Source organism: Nannobrachium achirus (genome assembly GCF_963921795.1).
Source record: "Nannobrachium achirus genome assembly, chromosome: 3".
NCBI lineage: Eukaryota > Metazoa > Chordata > Actinopteri > Myctophiformes > Myctophidae > Nannobrachium > Nannobrachium achirus.
The window spans coordinates 7,625,528-7,643,228 of NC_137812.1; the positions used below are offsets into that span (position 1 = coordinate 7,625,528).

General features: G+C 41.2%; 1 protein-coding gene across 1 annotated transcript; it reads left to right on the top strand.

The window, feature by feature from the left end:
- Positions 1-2,659: 2,659 nt before the first annotated feature.
- On the top strand, positions 2,660-16,741 carry LOC308281772 (uncharacterized protein). Its single transcript, XM_080722058.1, has 3 exons — positions 2,660-2,905; positions 4,818-4,886; positions 16,647-16,741. The coding sequence occupies exons 1-3, from the start codon at positions 2,746-2,748 to the stop codon at positions 16,721-16,723; spliced, it is 306 nt and encodes a 101-aa protein (XP_080578184.1). The 5' UTR covers positions 2,660-2,745; the 3' UTR covers positions 16,724-16,741.
- The last annotated feature ends 960 nt before the right edge of the window (positions 16,742-17,701 follow it).

Sequence of the window (17,701 nt, forward strand, 5' to 3'; positions counted from 1 at the left end):
ATGCCTCCAGAGGTCCCACCTATGACACCAGCATAGGGAGTGTCTGCACGTTGTCTCTGGGCTCCTGAACTTCCTGGAGTGTTGGGATGCCGTCCCCTGTAGCGGGGTGACTGTCATGGTCACTACCTCTGCCTCAAATGCAAACCACTGCGTTGACCTTCAGTGACTAACTGCTTGTTGACCAAAAAATATATTATGAATGTGTGTGTGTGTGTGCGCGCGCGTGCGTGCGTGCGTGCGTGCGTGGGTCTAACTGTTTCGCCCATTTGTGGTGAATGATGGAGACAACCATGCCATGGTGCAGTATGACTCTCATCAGCAACATTTAGGGCTTCATAGTCTCATCAGGGACATTTAGGGGTTCAGTGTCTCATCACCCACTGAGCAGTTTTCGGGCTATTAGACGTCTAATATAGGTCTAAACGCTAGTCTAAAATTAGTCCAGACACCAATTTTCGAGACGGTACCATGCTGCAAACTGGAGTTATGGATGTTTAAAGCCCAGCCAATAGGAGGAAAGAGGGGGCGGGGCTTCAACAATTGCAGCTTATCTCTATGGTGGTCTAAGTCCAGACACCAAGTTTCGAGATGGTACCATGCTGCAAACTGGAGTTATGGATGTTTAAAGCGCAGCCAATAGGAAGACAGGGGGGCGGGGCTTCAACAATTACAGCTCTTCCCTATTGGCCGGAAAAAGTGCCAAGTTGTGTGAGCGTTTTAAAGTTGAAATCACGTTGCTACGCAAAAGTATGCCAGAGTTAGCTGTGAGAGCAAAGTGTGACAGCAAAGTGTGACAGCTGCTGCATGCGTTTAGTGGACAGAGGGGGTGGGGCTTCAACAATTACAGCTCGTCCCTATTGGCGGAAAAAAGGCCCAAGTTGTGTGAGCGTTTTAAAGTTGAAATCACGTTGCTAGGCAAAAGTATGGCAGAGTTATGTGTGAGAGCAAAGTAGTTTATTGCAAAAACACATTGATTTTAATTGGGGTCATTTTTGACCCCACTCATGGAAGAGTGTAGGTATTGGTTGGTCATGCATCCAAGGGTTAAGTCAAATCGATGTGGGCAGCCCTGGTTTATAACATTTTCTGGGATATTTCTATATGGGGAGATGTGTCATAAGTTTAACCCAAGTAGTGCAGAGAACATAAAACAATGTCTCACACATGGGGCACTGCACCAGTGTTGCAGCAGTGTGAAACGTTTCAAACGTCTATAACATGGGTCTTCAACAGGGGGTCCGGGACCCCTAGGGGGTCCTCAGAGCTACTACAGGGGGTCATCCAAATCTTTGAGTGGTAGAAACTTTTTTCTCCTTTTTTTATATTTACCACTTGAACCCTAGTGTCCATATTCTGAGAACGTTAGCCAAAAATAGCAGATCTACAAGCTCACAACGCCTCGCAGTGAGCTATAAGAGCCTATCAATGTCCCCATTACACAATATGGATACCTCTTTGTATATTATATAATGATCTTGACAATCGTGTCACAAGGTCAGCTTAAAGGGGGCGTGTCACCTAAAGGGTTACTGTCACTTTAAGAATCATCTTAAAAAAAAACAAGGTAATATTTTTATGTTGTCATTGTGGGGATGCGCAATTATAAGCCAATCAAATTAATTGTCTGTATAGCCGGACTGTATGACTACTTACAAGCTCACAACGACTCGCAGCGCGAGGCGTTGTGAGCTTGTAGATCGGCTATTTCCGGCAAAGAGCTTTGGTGTAGAGGGGAAAAAGAGCAGACTAAGTACAGAGTGAAAGGTCAAGTTTATTAGGAAATGACGGCTCAAGTGGCTAAATATCTGAAAACACAAATTGTCATGAATCCAAAATACACGATGATTGTGCTGTCAAACAATGAATACAGTATATGGAATCTTATGTACAGGTTGTGGGGGTCCCTGCTTCATCTCTTTCTCAACTAAGGGGTCCTTGGCCTGAAAACGTTGAAGACCCTTGGTCTATAATATAGCTCTTATCAGCGCTATATAGGTCTAGACCTCCAGGCCACGTTGCAGCCTGATTTGCCTGAGAATCTAGGTTTCTTTTAAATAGGGCTTGAGTTTTACCTTTCTTTCTGACACGTTGACTGTATCCTGCCACCTGCTCTGCTGCCAACCAAGATCATATCAATGTCTCATGTATCATGTCACAATGTATCAGCTTAAGGAAATGCATCTCAGGTTCATAATTATTCCTGTAAAGGGAACAAAGCTGAGCTGTGTGTGTGTGTGTGTGTGTGTGTGTGTGTGTGTGTGTGTGTGTGTGTGTGTGTGTGTGTGTGTGTGTGTGTGTGTGTGTGTGTGTGTGTGTGTGTGCGTGTGTGTGCGTGTGCGTGCGTGTGCATATGTCATTCAGAAGAAGGGCAGTAGGCCATCAAAGGAGGCAATTTAATTCCACGTTGTCAACAAACACATTTATTCTAAAGGACAGGGTTACATGTGAGCCTGCGGCGTATTGGTGGTGAGTATATATATGAGACAGCTGTGAGCTGTGTCACTAGTCATTGAGTCTAGCTGTGAGCTGTGTCACTAGTCATTGAGTCTAGGTGTGAGCTGTGTCACTAGTCATTGAGTCTAGCTGTGAGCTGGGTTACTAGACAGCGAAGTTAGTTTGTTCTGAGTCATTAGTCAGTGAGTCTAGCTGTTTGCTGGGTTACTAGACAGTGAAGTTAGTTTGTTCTGAGTCATTAGTCAGTGAGTCTAACTGTGTGCTGTGTCACTATAGTCAGTGAGGTTCAGGATGAAGGCTTGCGGTGCTTTGCTGTTGGTCCTGCTCTGTGTGTGTGAGGCTGCCCCTGACGTCCAGCTCCGTCTGACCCATCAGGAGGACCAGGGAACAGAGTTGGAGCTGACCCTGGACCATCACAACCACCACGGGACCACAGACACAGAAGACACAGGTGAGGAGGATTGCTTTTACAGCACTAGATGTTCAGGCTGCTATGCGGCATTCAAACATATAGTCTTACAGTATGTTGTGCAAAGAAGAGCAATGTTCACCAACAGCAACGTATGTCCATTTGAAGTGCTAAACACTGCTATAACACTGAAGTATGTCCATTTGAAGTGCTAAACGCTGCTATAACACTGAAGTATGTCCATTTGAAGTGCTAAACACTGCTATAACACTGAAGTATGTCCATTTGAAGTGCTAAACACTGCTATAACACTGAAGTATGTCCATTTGAAGTGCCAAACACTGCTATAACACTGAAGTATGTCCATTTGAAGTGCTAAACACTGCTATAACACTGAAGTATGTCCATTTGAAGTGCTAAACACTGCTATAAAAATGAAGTATACCCATGGGGGGGGGGGGGGGGTTCTCCATTCCAATATGTGGGGCCTGAATATGTGGAATTAAGGCCTGGCCCGGCCCCAGGCCCGTTGGTGAGTTTCAGAACCGAGCCCGGCCCGGCCCGTAAGCCCGTCACCTTATTTAATTAAATATTTACGTGTGTGGCTTTCACTGCTGCGCGCAGCAGCTACACTCTCAAGGGGAGTCCATACTGTCACAGACCACCGAAATTTGCATCTGAAAGGTCCGGTTCAACTACAAAATGACATCTCTTGCAACTTCTGAAAAGGATTACTCCTAATTTGAGTTCGGAAAACTGCACGCACGTTAGAAAGTCGGAACTTTCCCACGAAAAAGCTGTGGTCGGAGACAGTATGTACAGCCCTCTAGCTGTGCTCGTCTTGCGCTCTGATTAAAAGAAAGAAGTCAACATCACAACACAAGTAAGAATTCTTCCTCCACCCACCGTTTGTTATGTTACTGTATATCCTCACAGCAGAAAATTAGACCTTGATTGATTGATATTATTGTCGGCTTGCCGTGGTTACAAGCCATCTCGTAAAATACGGAGTATCGTCCAGTTAGCCTACTAAAGAGTAAAGACGCATTCCGTAATGAACGGATACGGGAGGTCGGGGAATCATTACAGGGCGATTTATTTGAGAAATGACTGTAAAATGGGTGAATCTACAGTAGTGCTCCTAATATTCTAGTCTCGCTGTGTGAGTCGCAGACACACAGAGTTTGTGTGAGTGTGAGACAGAAGAAAAGCCCTAAAGCCCTCGGCTCGTCGCGGCCATTGGCTAATGTACTCATGTCACGACCAATCAGAGCCGTGTTGCTATAGATACGGATAGAGCCCATAGCCTAGAAGACTATAGGCTATGCGAGGCAGCACCGCACTGACTCAATCACACTCTCCATTCTAGCTATGCGCACAGCCGCACACAGAGACGTCATGTGTGAAATTCACTGCGCGAAATGTTCCGAGCATGGTTCTGAGCCCGGCCCGGCCCTAGGCCCGTTGATGAGTTTCAGAAATGAGCCCGGCCCGGCCCGTTTTTGGCGAGCCGGGCCGGGCCCTGGTCGGGTCCCGTCGGGCTTGCAGGGCTCTATTGTGGAGACACTTCCTTAGAGGTATAGGGTTAGTGTCTGAATGGGGGGATGACGGAATGGCAGCATGTCGGGATGGGGGGATGCACCCGGCCATTTGTATGTCAACACAAACATTAGAACAGAATCAAACTACAGCCAGAGGGATGAATCTTTCTGCAAGGAAACACCCCAGCACTATTGTGGCTGATAAAGGGAAATGACTGCTAAAAAGAGCATAAACATATATATTAAAAATGGTTGTAAAGTTACCTAGTGTACCTTTAAGTTTATTCCTTGTTTCCTTTGATTTCTACATTGTGGGTCCTTGAACTGGGTTTGAGCCCTGACAGTGTGTTAACAATGTAAAGGTTGTAAACTGAAACGTTTTTAATATTTAAAAATCTAAATGTGTGTTTCAGAAAAGGACAAGAAAGAGAATGAAAGTGAGACGGAGGTGGAAGGAAGTGGAGGATGTTCAGGATGTTCAAGTAAGAGAGAGACAGGGTCAAAACTAGTGGTGGAAAAAGTAGGGGGAGAGCGGGGTAAACTGAGACACCGGGTAAACTGAGACACCCCCTGTATCTAGGCAATGGAACACATTTGTGGTCATGTGACCATTATATTTTCAAGCCCCTTGAATTTCCCACTTGTCATGAAAAGAGAGACCTGACAGTGCAGTAGAAAACATGCTTTTTTCACATTTTTTTTTTTTTTTGCATAAAGTACATTTTCTGTCAACATAATCAGCTGTTGTGTCAAAGCAAATTGATGCAGGGAGAATATTTTATATCATACATGTTGATGAACTACCAACTTATAAATCCATGTGATAAATGCTAGCTGAAGATTACCCTGAATTGATAAAAAATATCCCTTTTCCCAAAATGTGGCTGTGGGGTAAAGTGAGACAATTGCTTCGGGGTAAAGTGAGACACTATCTCACATTATCCCAACATGATAGACAGGGAGAAAGCTGTAAAAACCTGATTGAAGGGTGTACCAAACTAGTCTCAGTTGATTCTTATGTATTTTCCCCTGTAGAATCCATTTCTGATGTTTCTTTGTATTGTGCATAATTAATGAGATAATTAGCATATTTGACTACATTTGACTAAATATGCTAATTATCTCATTAGTTATGCACAATACAACAATATACTTTGCAGAAATAGATTCTACAGGAAAAATTACATAAGAATCAACTGAGGAAAGTTTGGTAAACCCTTCTATCAATTTTTTATACGGTTTTTAGTTTTTTCCTTCTGCCCATGTGTCACATTATTTGACAAATGGGTGGAAATGACAGGACAAAGCCTATTAAAAGCATGTCTGCTATGTACATTTTTGTATTGCGCATATTTAACCCGGTTAACCGGGTTTTTGTGTTTTCATGATAGTTTTAAAGTGAAAAAAGTGAGTGGATCACTTTACTCCGTTGATTTCTCTGGTCTGTCTCAGTTTACCCCGGTGCTGGGGTAAACTGAGACACAAGACCACTTTTTTAAAAACAATCATATTTTCTGTCTTTTGTCTTATGTTCTGATATCTTCCATTGTTAGGAAACATCCCAAATTTCTGGGAAATGTGTACATTTTTACTGATATATCTTTTAGTTCGCCTAGAGGGGAGCAAATGTAAAAAGTGTCTCAGTTTACCCCGCTCTCCCCTACTCCAAATATTTTACTTAAAAGTAACAATACCATAATATAGATATGCTCTGTTACCACTAAAAGTCCGGAATTCAAAATGTACTTGAGTAAAAGTATGAAAGTGTTGGCATCAAAATGTACTTAATGTACCACAAGTAAAAGTACAAAAAGTACAAAAAAAGGAAACAAACAAACATAGTCCGGAGGATAATGACCAGATTTTAGGCGAATCGTTCACTTTTTCATACAAGCGTGAAAATTGGTACACTTGTACAGTTTGGGGCCCTGAAGATTTTCAGATAAGGAGCCATTGCAGAAACGCCCCCTGGTGGCCATGGTGGCCATTTTACTTTCCGCCATTACCAATTAATGTATTTTACATCATAACTCCTGAACTAAACATCATAATACAGAATAGATGATGTATAGACCTATGTTTTGATGGTCAAGGATTCCATTGATATCATGTAAAACATCATGAACTGTCCAGGTGTATAGTTAATGGTCAATTTGGTGATGTTTTGAGGTAGTCCACTGGTTTTGTTCGAACATTTTTCACTTTTTCATAAAAGTATGAAACTTGGTACACTTGTACAGTTTGGGACCCTGAACATTGTCAGATATGGAGCCATCACAAAAACGACCCCTGGTGGCCATGGCGGCCATTTTAATATCCGCCATTACCAGATAATATATTTTGCGTCTTATCTCCTGAACCATACATCATAATACAGAATATGTGATGTCTACACCCATGTTTTGATGGTCAAGGATACCATTGATAATGTGTACAACATCATAAACTCTCCAGCTGAATAGTTAATGGTCATATATATTTATGGCGGAGGGGTCAATGGGGATACAACTGGATACGCGAATGACATCGACAAGTTAGACACCACCATAATGGTCTGGGCTTTAATTAACACCAGAGGCCCTTGAGAAAACACATGGTGATGTCATCCAATGGGAAAACCCTTGAAATAACACAGAGCGATGTCATTAACTGGGTGATGACGTCACCCAGTTCACATCCCAGGCCATATGTAAGGGCCACGAGAGGGGCCTTCTATGCCCGGAGCCAATCCGATGGGCATAAACGGGCATATGTCCAAAATCTTGAGGATTGGCGGATTGGTGAGCTTCACATGACATTTCAGCCAACCAGACTATGGGCCAATCTCAAGAATTTGTCAAGCTTCACGTGACATCATAATATCTTACAATAAAACTGTGTGTCCTGCAGACATTCATGCGGTTTCCACATAAGTGTTCGGTTTCCACATAAGTGTTCGAAAACGTTCATGGGGATTGGTGGATTGATGAGCCTCACATGACATTTCAGCTAACCAGACTATAAAAGGGCCTGATGGATGCGTCTGTGTAAAAATGGATGGAAATCGGTGTTGTTAGGAATGATGTCAACGGTTTGTGTTTTGTGACATCAAAGACCAGATCTCTGGTCAGCCTAAATAAGATGTGACGCAGTTTTTAAACATTGCATTTAGTCTGGGTATGACCAAGAGAGATTTTTGAAAGAGTGACACAGCGATATGTAGAGATTGAGAAGGAGACAGAGATTGACAGAGAATATATCAAAACCAAATCTTTCCGCCTCACAATTGACAAAGAAACGCCTTCCAATTAACAGTGCAAGTAGTTTCCATACGCCTTCACATCTCAGATTCTCCTCCATGAAGACATGAAGACATGAGGAGCCACAACAACCTCTCTGTCAAAATGGTGAGCAATGGACAGTTCCCCTCATCTTCCTTTGTAACCAGTCTGAAACAAGGAGACACAGACCAACCAAGATCCTGTGAGGACTTCATCTCAGCCAGGAGAAGTACAGAAACATCTGATAACTTACACAGGAAGGAGAAGAGCTTCATTGAGGTATCGACCCTGAAGACACACCAGCGTAACCACACTGGAGAAAAACCCTTTGTGTGTAAACAGTGTGACAAGGGTTTCAGTAAGCTAGACAACCTGAATACACACCAATGTGTCCACAGTGGAGAAAAGCCCTTTGTGTGTAAACAGTGTGACAAGAGTTTCAGTGAGTTAGGCAACCTGAAGACACACCAGCTTACCCACACTGGAGAAAAACCCTTTGTGTGTAAACAGTGTGACAAGGGTTTCAGTAATCTAGGCAACCTGAAGACACACCAGCGTATCCACACTGGAGAAAAACCCTTTGTGTGTAAACAGTGTGACAAGAGTTTCAGTGTGTTATGCAACCTGAAGACACACCAGCGTACCCACACTGGAGAAAAACCCTTTGTATGTAAACAGTGTGACAAGAGTTTCAGTAAGCTAAACAACCTGAAGACACACCAGCGTGTCCACAGTGGAGAAAAACCCTTTGCGTGTAAACAATGTGACAAAGGTTTTAATGAGCTAGGTCACCTAAAGACACACCAGCGTACCCACACTGGAGAAAAAACCTTTGTGTGTAAACAGTGTGACAAGGGTTTCAGTAATCTAGGCAACCTGAAGACACACCAGCGTATCCACACTGGAGAAAAACCCTTTGTGTGTAAACAGTGTGACAAAGGTTTTAATGAGCTAGGTCACCTAAAGACACACCAGCGTACCCACACTGGAGAAAAACCCTTTGTGTGTAAACAATGTGACAAAGGTTTTAATGAGCTAGGTCACCTAAAGACACACCAGCGTATCCACACTGGAGAAAAACCCTTTGTGTGTAAACAGTGTGACAAGGGTTTCAGTAAGCTATAGGCAACCTTCAGAGACACCAGCGTACCCACACTGGAGAAAAACCCTTTGTGTGTAAACAGTGTGACAAGGGTTTCAGTAAGCTAGACAACCTGAAGAGGCACCAGCGTACCCACACCGGAGAAAAACCCTTTGTGTGTAAACAGTGTGACAAGGGTTTCAGTGAGTTAGGCAACCTGAAGACACACCAGTGTACCCACACTGGAGAAAAACCCTTTGTGTGTAAACAGTGTGACAAGGTGTAGAGCCCTTTACCTGTAGGTGCTCTAATGTGAGGGGCAACGATGGTTTAACAACACTCTGAGATTGACATATTGACATGACGTCATTTCTAGTAAAGGATAAAATAAAATAAAAAGTCCATATATGGGCATTCCCAGGAACAAAAATCCCTTTATGCCCATTAATGGAAATGTTTGATGTCATAAATCCCAGGCCCTGACTGGCCCAAGAGCCTGCTTTACTTTGATTTACACCCTACCTTCCCCAAAAACATTAATATTAAGTCCATATGGATATATATTAATAAAGGATAAAATAAATAAAATGTCCATATACACATACAGTATGGGCATTCCTAGAATCTGGCCGCCGCTCTATGATTTTTTTTTCTTTTCTTTTCTTTTTAAAGATTTTTTTTATATAATATATTATTTTTTTTTGCAGAGGAATTATTTTCACAACAACGTGACTCATGTTAGAATACGGTTGTTCTCTCAGTTAGGTACGGCTGGAAGGAGATTATAGCGCTCCTCTGCTACACTCATTGATTGGATGGAGAAACAACAGCTGCGCACCGAGTACAAACAGCACTCGTCGCGTCGCATAGGCACTGTTACAGGAGAAGTTTACTTGTTGTCCCATTCATCATTACAGCTTAGCTGTACATTTCTAAAGATTCATTTAAAAACGTATTGATAATGATTTTAGAGTGGTGTTTGTGGTTGTCCGTGGCTAAATGTGCAGTTTGTGTCTGACTGTTAGCAAGCAACCTAGCCTACAGTGTGTGAAGAAAATAACAACATGCAGTTGCCAGGTCTGATAATATAAGCCATGTTGGTCTAGGTTCGATGAAATACCATGCAGTGTTGCCAAGTCTGACTATTATAAGCCATTTTGGGCTCTTATTTCTGTAAAGTTGCTTGTAAATAATGGTGGTTGCCAGGGCACCAAATTCTGGGCCCTGGGTACAAGGATTCACTGTGGGCCCCCCATTAATGTTCTTCATAGGGGGAGTGTCAGTGGTGCTCAAACCTTTTCATGTGAAGGAGGACCCCCAAAATTATATGAATTTGGCCACGGACCCCCATCTCAAAATAGTTCCAGGGACCCCCCAGAAGCAAAATATGAGTTGCAAATGTTAAGAAATACATATTTTCAAAGATTTGCACCCATTTTCACAACTTTACAAAAATAGCAGATCTACAAGCTCGCAGCGCGGCACTCGGTGCCTATCTGCTATTTTTCGATTGCTAAAGTATAAAATAATTAAGGCCCCTCCACCTTGGGCCCTAGTAACTCAGTCCCACTTTCCCCCCCTTGTGACGCCCCTGGTGGTTGCTTGTGAGCTTGTAGATCGTCTGTTTTCAAATAGCGGAAGTATTTAGGTTTAAAGTGCTCATGTGGCCTATATTCACTTATTTTGGGCTAGTTTTCATAGACCTGGTTGTTTATTCCTCCTGACAAATCTGACAACAGAACTTACTTAGGTTATTTACTTAAGTTTGAAAAGCCAAATAGTATTTATTTTTGTGTGTAAATAAAGCACTTTGAAACTGAAGATGATGGCAAATGTTGATGATAATAAAATAAAGATCAGAAGATGATGGCCAATGTTGTTATAAAATACAAATCTATATATTTATTTTTTAACCGAGTTAGAATCGCGCAAACACACACAACCCGAAAAACTATTTTCCGCCTGCACACCGGGCTGTGTGCGAACGCTATGCCGCTCCCCGCAACTCTCCCCCCACTCCTTCAGCTTCTGCCTAGGGGAAACACTGTGCTTAAGAAATACATTTGAACAAGACAATGAAACCAAATGTATGCAACAGAGGCAAAATATTGTGATTTCCTTCTCAAATCACTGAATTGACCATTAACTATTCAGCTGGACAGTTTATGATGTTGTACAGATTATCAATGGAATCCTTGACCATCAAAACATAGGTGTAGACATCACATATTCTGTATTATCATGTTTTGTTTAGGAGTTATGATGCAAAATACATTAATTGGTAATGGTGGAAAGTAACATGGCTGTCATGGCCACCAGGGGGCGGTTTTGCGATGGCTCCATATCTGAAGATGTTCAGGGCCCCAAACTGTACAATTGTACCAATTTTCACGCTTGTATGAAAAAGTGAGCGATTTTCGTCACTATCCTACAGTAGAACAAAAACTAATAGAAAATATGTATTTTAGTGTTATGTTTAATGAAACATTGGCACTCGGTGCCGCGCTGTGAGCTTGTATATCTTCTATTGTTTTTAATAGATTAAGTATGAAACAATGATTAAAGTGATAATGTGTAAAAGTGCGTTCCCGGTCTGAATGGGTTGAAACACTGCAGGATCGTCCACGGAGGACCAGAAGTCGTCCGGCGACACCTTGCCGATCTACAAGCTCACCAGTGAGGCTCTCCAGTCCAAAGTTCCCAATCTTCATTCTCAAAGCTCTGATAGTCGGGGGATATCTTTAGAAATAGTGTCAAATCCTGGAATAAATTCCTTACCAAAAGAAATCTTCACCAATGTGTTTGTAAAGGTGTCTAGTAACACATCTCACAAAGACTGAAATTCAGTTTCCCTAGGAAAATCTTTGACAGCTAGGATAATTCTGGGTCTCATTCACTCACTATTATACTGTACACTTACTATTGGGGGAAAAATCACTCCCAAAAAATATGCTTTAAGTGGGATGTGAGGGGTCTAACTAGGTGTTTTTAATTATTCTGAATCCATTGCAAGCATTTGTTTTGCACCAAAAACATTCCTTGGGTTAGAAATGGACCCCATACCCCTGTGAAAAGTGATGACTCATCACTAAACCATCATTTTATGGTCTGTTTTTAGCCCAATGAATGTTTTTTTGTGCAAAACAAATGCTTGCAATGGATTCAGAATAATTAAACACACATAGTTAGACCCCTCACATCCCACTTAAAGCATATTCTTTGGGAGTGATTTTTTCCCCTATAGTAGTGTATAGTGAGTGAATGAGACCCAGAATTACCCTATAGATGTCAAAGATTTTCCTAGGGAAACTGAATTTCAGTCTTTGTGAGATGTGTTACTAGACACCTTTACAAACACATTGGCGAAGAAATGTTTTGGTAAGGAATTTATTCCAGGACTTTTTAAGATATCCCCCGACTATGAGCTTTGATTGGCTTTATATAAAACCACATTTGATAGATATAACTATCAATTACAGTTACTGATTATAGATTATAGATATAATTGTAATAAGGTCTTTCTATCCTGCAATGAAGAATTATGCGATGGCATGACAAAAATCGCAAATCATTTTGAATAGACTATTGTCGTATAAACAGAATTGACACAAGGAAATTACACTCTTACTTATGATTATGGGAAGAATAGAATCACTGAGATGTGTGGATAATTAGGGCAGAAGGAGACAACTGAAGGTTGTGTCAATGTGTGCCAAGGTGCTCAATGTGTCAGAGACTCCAGTATCCATGTATTTTCCATTGGCAGCGCGCAATCTAACAAAGAAGTGGCAAAGCGGGGGGCAAAGCGGGTGGTATTAGGATCCTGTATTATGCTTTCCTAAATCTGTGTTGCCAAAATACCAACGCAACAACACGCCCACATCCACAACTCCATGCACAAAGAACGGAGTCGGCATAATGGCTATAGCGGGCATAGCCTAAAATACCATTTTAGGGGAAGAGCAAGTTTCTTGTCCGCAATTCACCCTTTGTCAAGTCCCGCCCGCTGTCCCGCCCCTCTTCACACTCATTGGTTGCTGTGTCTTGGTGGGACATTCGGTGGGACACTCCATCCACTACCATTTTAATTCAGTTGCTTCGTATTGTTATTCTGTGTGTTCAATTCTAATTTCAAACTTGGTTTCAGTAAAATGGAGCTGCTCAGTGGCAGTATAGTGACTCAGCATGTTTTTAAATGTTTTTATTTCTACAAGAATTATTTTTTAGCAAATTCAACATAAAAAAGGCGGAACCAGGGCGGGACAAGGCAGATAGAGCCTGCTGGTTGTTCAGTCAGGGACCAACCAGAAGGCTAACAAAGGGTGAATTATATATACTATAGGGTATGGGGTGGCAGAAATTAGACCCCAATATCTCTGAAATGTCAGTGATACAATGTGTCAGGGTATTATCATTTTATCTTAGTTTTAATGCTAAACTGTAGATCATTTTGTGCTCGCTCAGTGTTGTACCCGAACGCGTTCAAAGAATGATCGTTCATGAACACGTTCATATTTTGGCCGAACGTGAACTGAACGTAATTGTTTTCGCTTGATGAACGATATTGTCGAACGCGGTCATTCTGACGCCCGTGAACGGAGTTCGTCGGCGTTCGTCGGCCGTTCATGCGGCGGTCCGCGCCTCCGCGGTCGTCTGTCCCATAGACATATACTAGCCCTTACCCGTTCAAAGATATGAGCTCCGAAATTATGTGCAGTGTGTGGGTTATGTGATGTGCATTGTGCACACAGTATATGAGGGATGGAAAGTAACTTTAACTGGTGCTTGCATGATAATATGTAGGAGCATCAATGTAAGAAATACCCGTTTCGTTTAATGGCTACAGAGATACTGTCCCCCCGCCCGCCCGCCCACACACACACACACACACACACACACACACACACACACACACACACACACACACACACACACACACACACACACACACACACACAGAGCTGGTTAAACATGTTGCCTCATGCTAGATGCAGAATAGATATGCCTCATGCTAGATGCAGAATAGATAGTAGATACACCACAAAAATGCTAATATACAGCATATGATTTGTGAAAGTGACAAACGGGCTTCACAGTTATGTCAGGTGTGTTCATATGCTAATGGTGATGCGATTTCAGATCAATTGCTCCAGCCACTGAGGAGAAACGCTGTTTCAGACAGACAGACAGACAGACAGACAGACAGACAGACAGACAGACAGACAGACACTCACTCAGACATTCGGAAAATTATATGTTTGATATCTATGGTCTGTCCTCTCGTCTCTCTTTTCATTCACATGCTCCAATAGGACACACTGCACGCAGCTCCTCGTGAACGTTGATGCGGTGCTGTCTGCACTGTTAATCTCCTCCCGTTACGTGTCTCGCAAGCCTTACTATACTTTGTCCTATGTGTGTTGCACGGCGAAAATAGCTGATCTGCAAGCTCACAACGCGTCGCATCCATGACACAACGTGAGCTTGTAGATCAGCTATTTTAACCAACGCGGAAACATGCTGTGCGCGAGGTTTAGAAAAGTATGCCTTCTAGTGGGGTTCCTTGTAGGCCTACATGTATGTAATTTTTTGTTTTCATTTCAAATGTGTGTTAAAGTTTATTTTTCACTTCCAATTTGTAGATTATGGTCTATAGAACAATTTTGGTTCGAGTGTCAAGACAGTGGATTGAAGAAAAATATATTTTTTGCCCTATTTCCAAAATGACCAAAATCGGAATTGTGTTTTTTGAACAATGTCTTAGTTTTCCCACAACTGCTGTGTAATATATTTTGTTTTATTGCTATATTAAGTCAATACTGTGTGGGGAATCAATTGCAGTCAAATATTTGTTTTGAATATTATGATATTTCACACAATGAGACAATAACATGGTTATTACATTCAGCCCTTCACAATAAGGGTGCAGGAAGACTGGGAACTAGGCAGTGGGCACATCAATATTGTGGGCACCTCAATGTTAAGTTGGATGAAATTATTGCTGTGTGTGGTTCTATATGGGCTGTGTCAATAATTTTTACAAATAATAGCATGCAGCAACGTCTAAACATTTATATAATATATATAGACCTATATTGTTTTTTTATCCTTTTTTTTTTTTTTTTTTTTTTTGAATAGCCAAAGTATAAAACAAAATATGGTTAAAAAAAGAACGAAAAAGAACTAAGTTAGTTAATTTTGGGGAACCATGAACTTAGTTCAAAATATAGAATTATGAACTATGAAATGAACTAGTTCATTTTAGAAGTTCTGAACTTGAACTTGAACTAGTTCGTTTTTAAAGTGAACTTTCCCAACTGGCTGTGCAGTGGGGCTTTGACACAAAGCATTCAGTGAAACCTTTTTACTAGGGGTGCAACGATACATTTGAACAACGATTCGATACACATCACGATACATGCAGCGATACGATACATGGACGATATTGGTTCATTCATGGCTATACGATATAGTAACTATTTAGCAAAGACATTAAATCTGTGTGAAACGTGTAAATAGAGCAGTTTTTTATCACTGTGATTCTTTAGCAAATACATGGACATTATATTACAACACATGGACAAACACGTACCTTGATATGAACATAGAGATTAGATTACACACATTTATCGATAGACCAAGTACCGAGTAGCTACATGGAATGGCTAATTACACCCCTCTTTTTCATTTTCCCTCTTACAATTGCTAAATACAAGGCACAAATACTCAGTTTCCATACAATCGATTATTTTGCATTGCAAAACGATTCGATATTGATTATTTGCATTGTAAAACGATACGATATACAGAGCCAAACGATATGATATTTGCTTTTGCATATTGATATAGTAGATCATTGCAAATTAAAAACGATGTTTCGATTCAGTTAATATATCGTTACACCCCTACTTTTTACTGCACATTTTTAATGTGTTCACAGATCTCACGTCACAACTGACCACCTTCAACAGAGACCTGGGAAACCAGGTTTTTTTTAGCCTGATTTCAGACTCAAGAGATGCAGTTCACTCAGAGAGTGGGCGGGTCTATTGGCTGGAGCCAGGCTAGGTTTTTCTATGGATTCCTCAGATCTTGACACAACTCCCAGATAGAGGCTGTGACCATCTGTGCAAGACTAGATTTACGGCCATTAAATAGCAGGAAATATGGTCTGGCACAAATGGTTTTCTTCAAAAACATTTTCCCCCCTCATATTTCATGTCTGTAACTGCCTTCCGCCAACCGGGCCTGGTGGAGACATGCATTACAAAGAGTGCACTTTTCTACTTAAAGGAGTAATTCACCCCGAATGATTGTTTTTCCTATTGATTACTCATGCCATGGAGACTTGAGTTCAATTATATTTATTTGGATTTGTCGCATTCCTAAGACAATTTTTTTTTATTATAGTAAATTCCCCCCCATTGATTCTGGATGGGGATGAATGGGGACCCGAATACATTTGGGTCCCCATCCGGATGGGGCTAAATTTATTGTAATCAAATTATTGTCTTAGGAATGCAACAAAAAACGAAAAATATTATTGAAATCATGTCTCCACTTGAATAATCAATAGGAAAAAAAGTCATTTTGGGGGTCAACTACTCCTTTAATGTGTCTCCTTGCTATGTTTGTTTGATTTAAACGACTATAAATGTTTCAATCCATGTGTTTACAGCATTACAGAATGACAAGTCAGCTCTGAAGACAGAACTCACATAAACCTTATAGATGTTCTGCTGAATAACGTTATGTGTATACAGTTTCTTGACATGTGACCTCGATCTATTTATATTATTTAGTATACAACATTTAAATGAATGTAAAACTTTCAATGCATGCATGTGTTTACAGCAGATGGTTTACAGTAAATGACAATAGCTTTAATGACTGTCTTACAGCACTACAGGAGGGCTTGCGGTCAGCAAACCAACAGAACCAAGGTAAACTATTAACACGTACATTTAAAGGCCTATAGTTCACCACAAAAAAACTTTTTTTCTATCGATTACTCAGCCCATGGAAACTTGAATTTTTAAAAAACACTTTTCACCCATCATTTATTTCAGTTGTCTGTTACTGCCTTCCGGCAACCGGGCCTGGTGGAGACATGCATTCCAAAGATTGCACTTTTCTACTTAATGTGTCTCCTCGCTATGTTTGTTTGATTTAAACGACTATAAATGTTTCAGTCCATGTGTTTACAGCATTACAGAATGACATGTCAGCTCTGAAGACACAGAACTCACATAAACTTTATAGATGGTTCTGCTGAATAACGTTATGTGTATACAGTTTCTTGACATGTGACCTCGATCTATTATCACTTCCAACTCCAAGCTCATTTACCTACTTATATTTATTTAATTATATAATCAAACTGACTGTCCATGGGGTCTATTAGGCAGAAATGCTCCTGTTGTCCAGTTTCCCCAGCAGAACCCAGTAGCCCTCACAGCATAGAGTGGAGCCTATAAGTCTATCGCTTTTACACTAATTGTTGTGGTCAAAAGTGTTTTTATTTTTCATGAATGTAGTTGTCATTACAAACACATCCATGCCTTGGTTGTCCCACACAAGCCATCACACTCTGCTAAACAGATGTAATGCGTTTATGTGTTTTGCCAAGTCCCGGAAAAGATGCCCTGTGATTGGCCAGTACAGTCACATTGATTGGCTCTTTTGCCGAATGTGGCAGCTCGTGTGGGACAACAAAGGCATGGATGTGTTTGTAATGACAACTAGTGACACATTAATGAAAAATAAAATCACTTTTGACCACAACAAATAGTGTAAAAGCGATTGCTATGAGAGCTGCTGGGTTCTGCTGGGGAAATTGAACAACAGGGGCATTTCTGCCCCTGTTGTTCAATAGACCCCATGGACAGTCATTTTGGATCAATATAAGTAGGAAAATGAGCCTAGATGTGATTTAGGGCAGAGTTGTCCTTTAAGG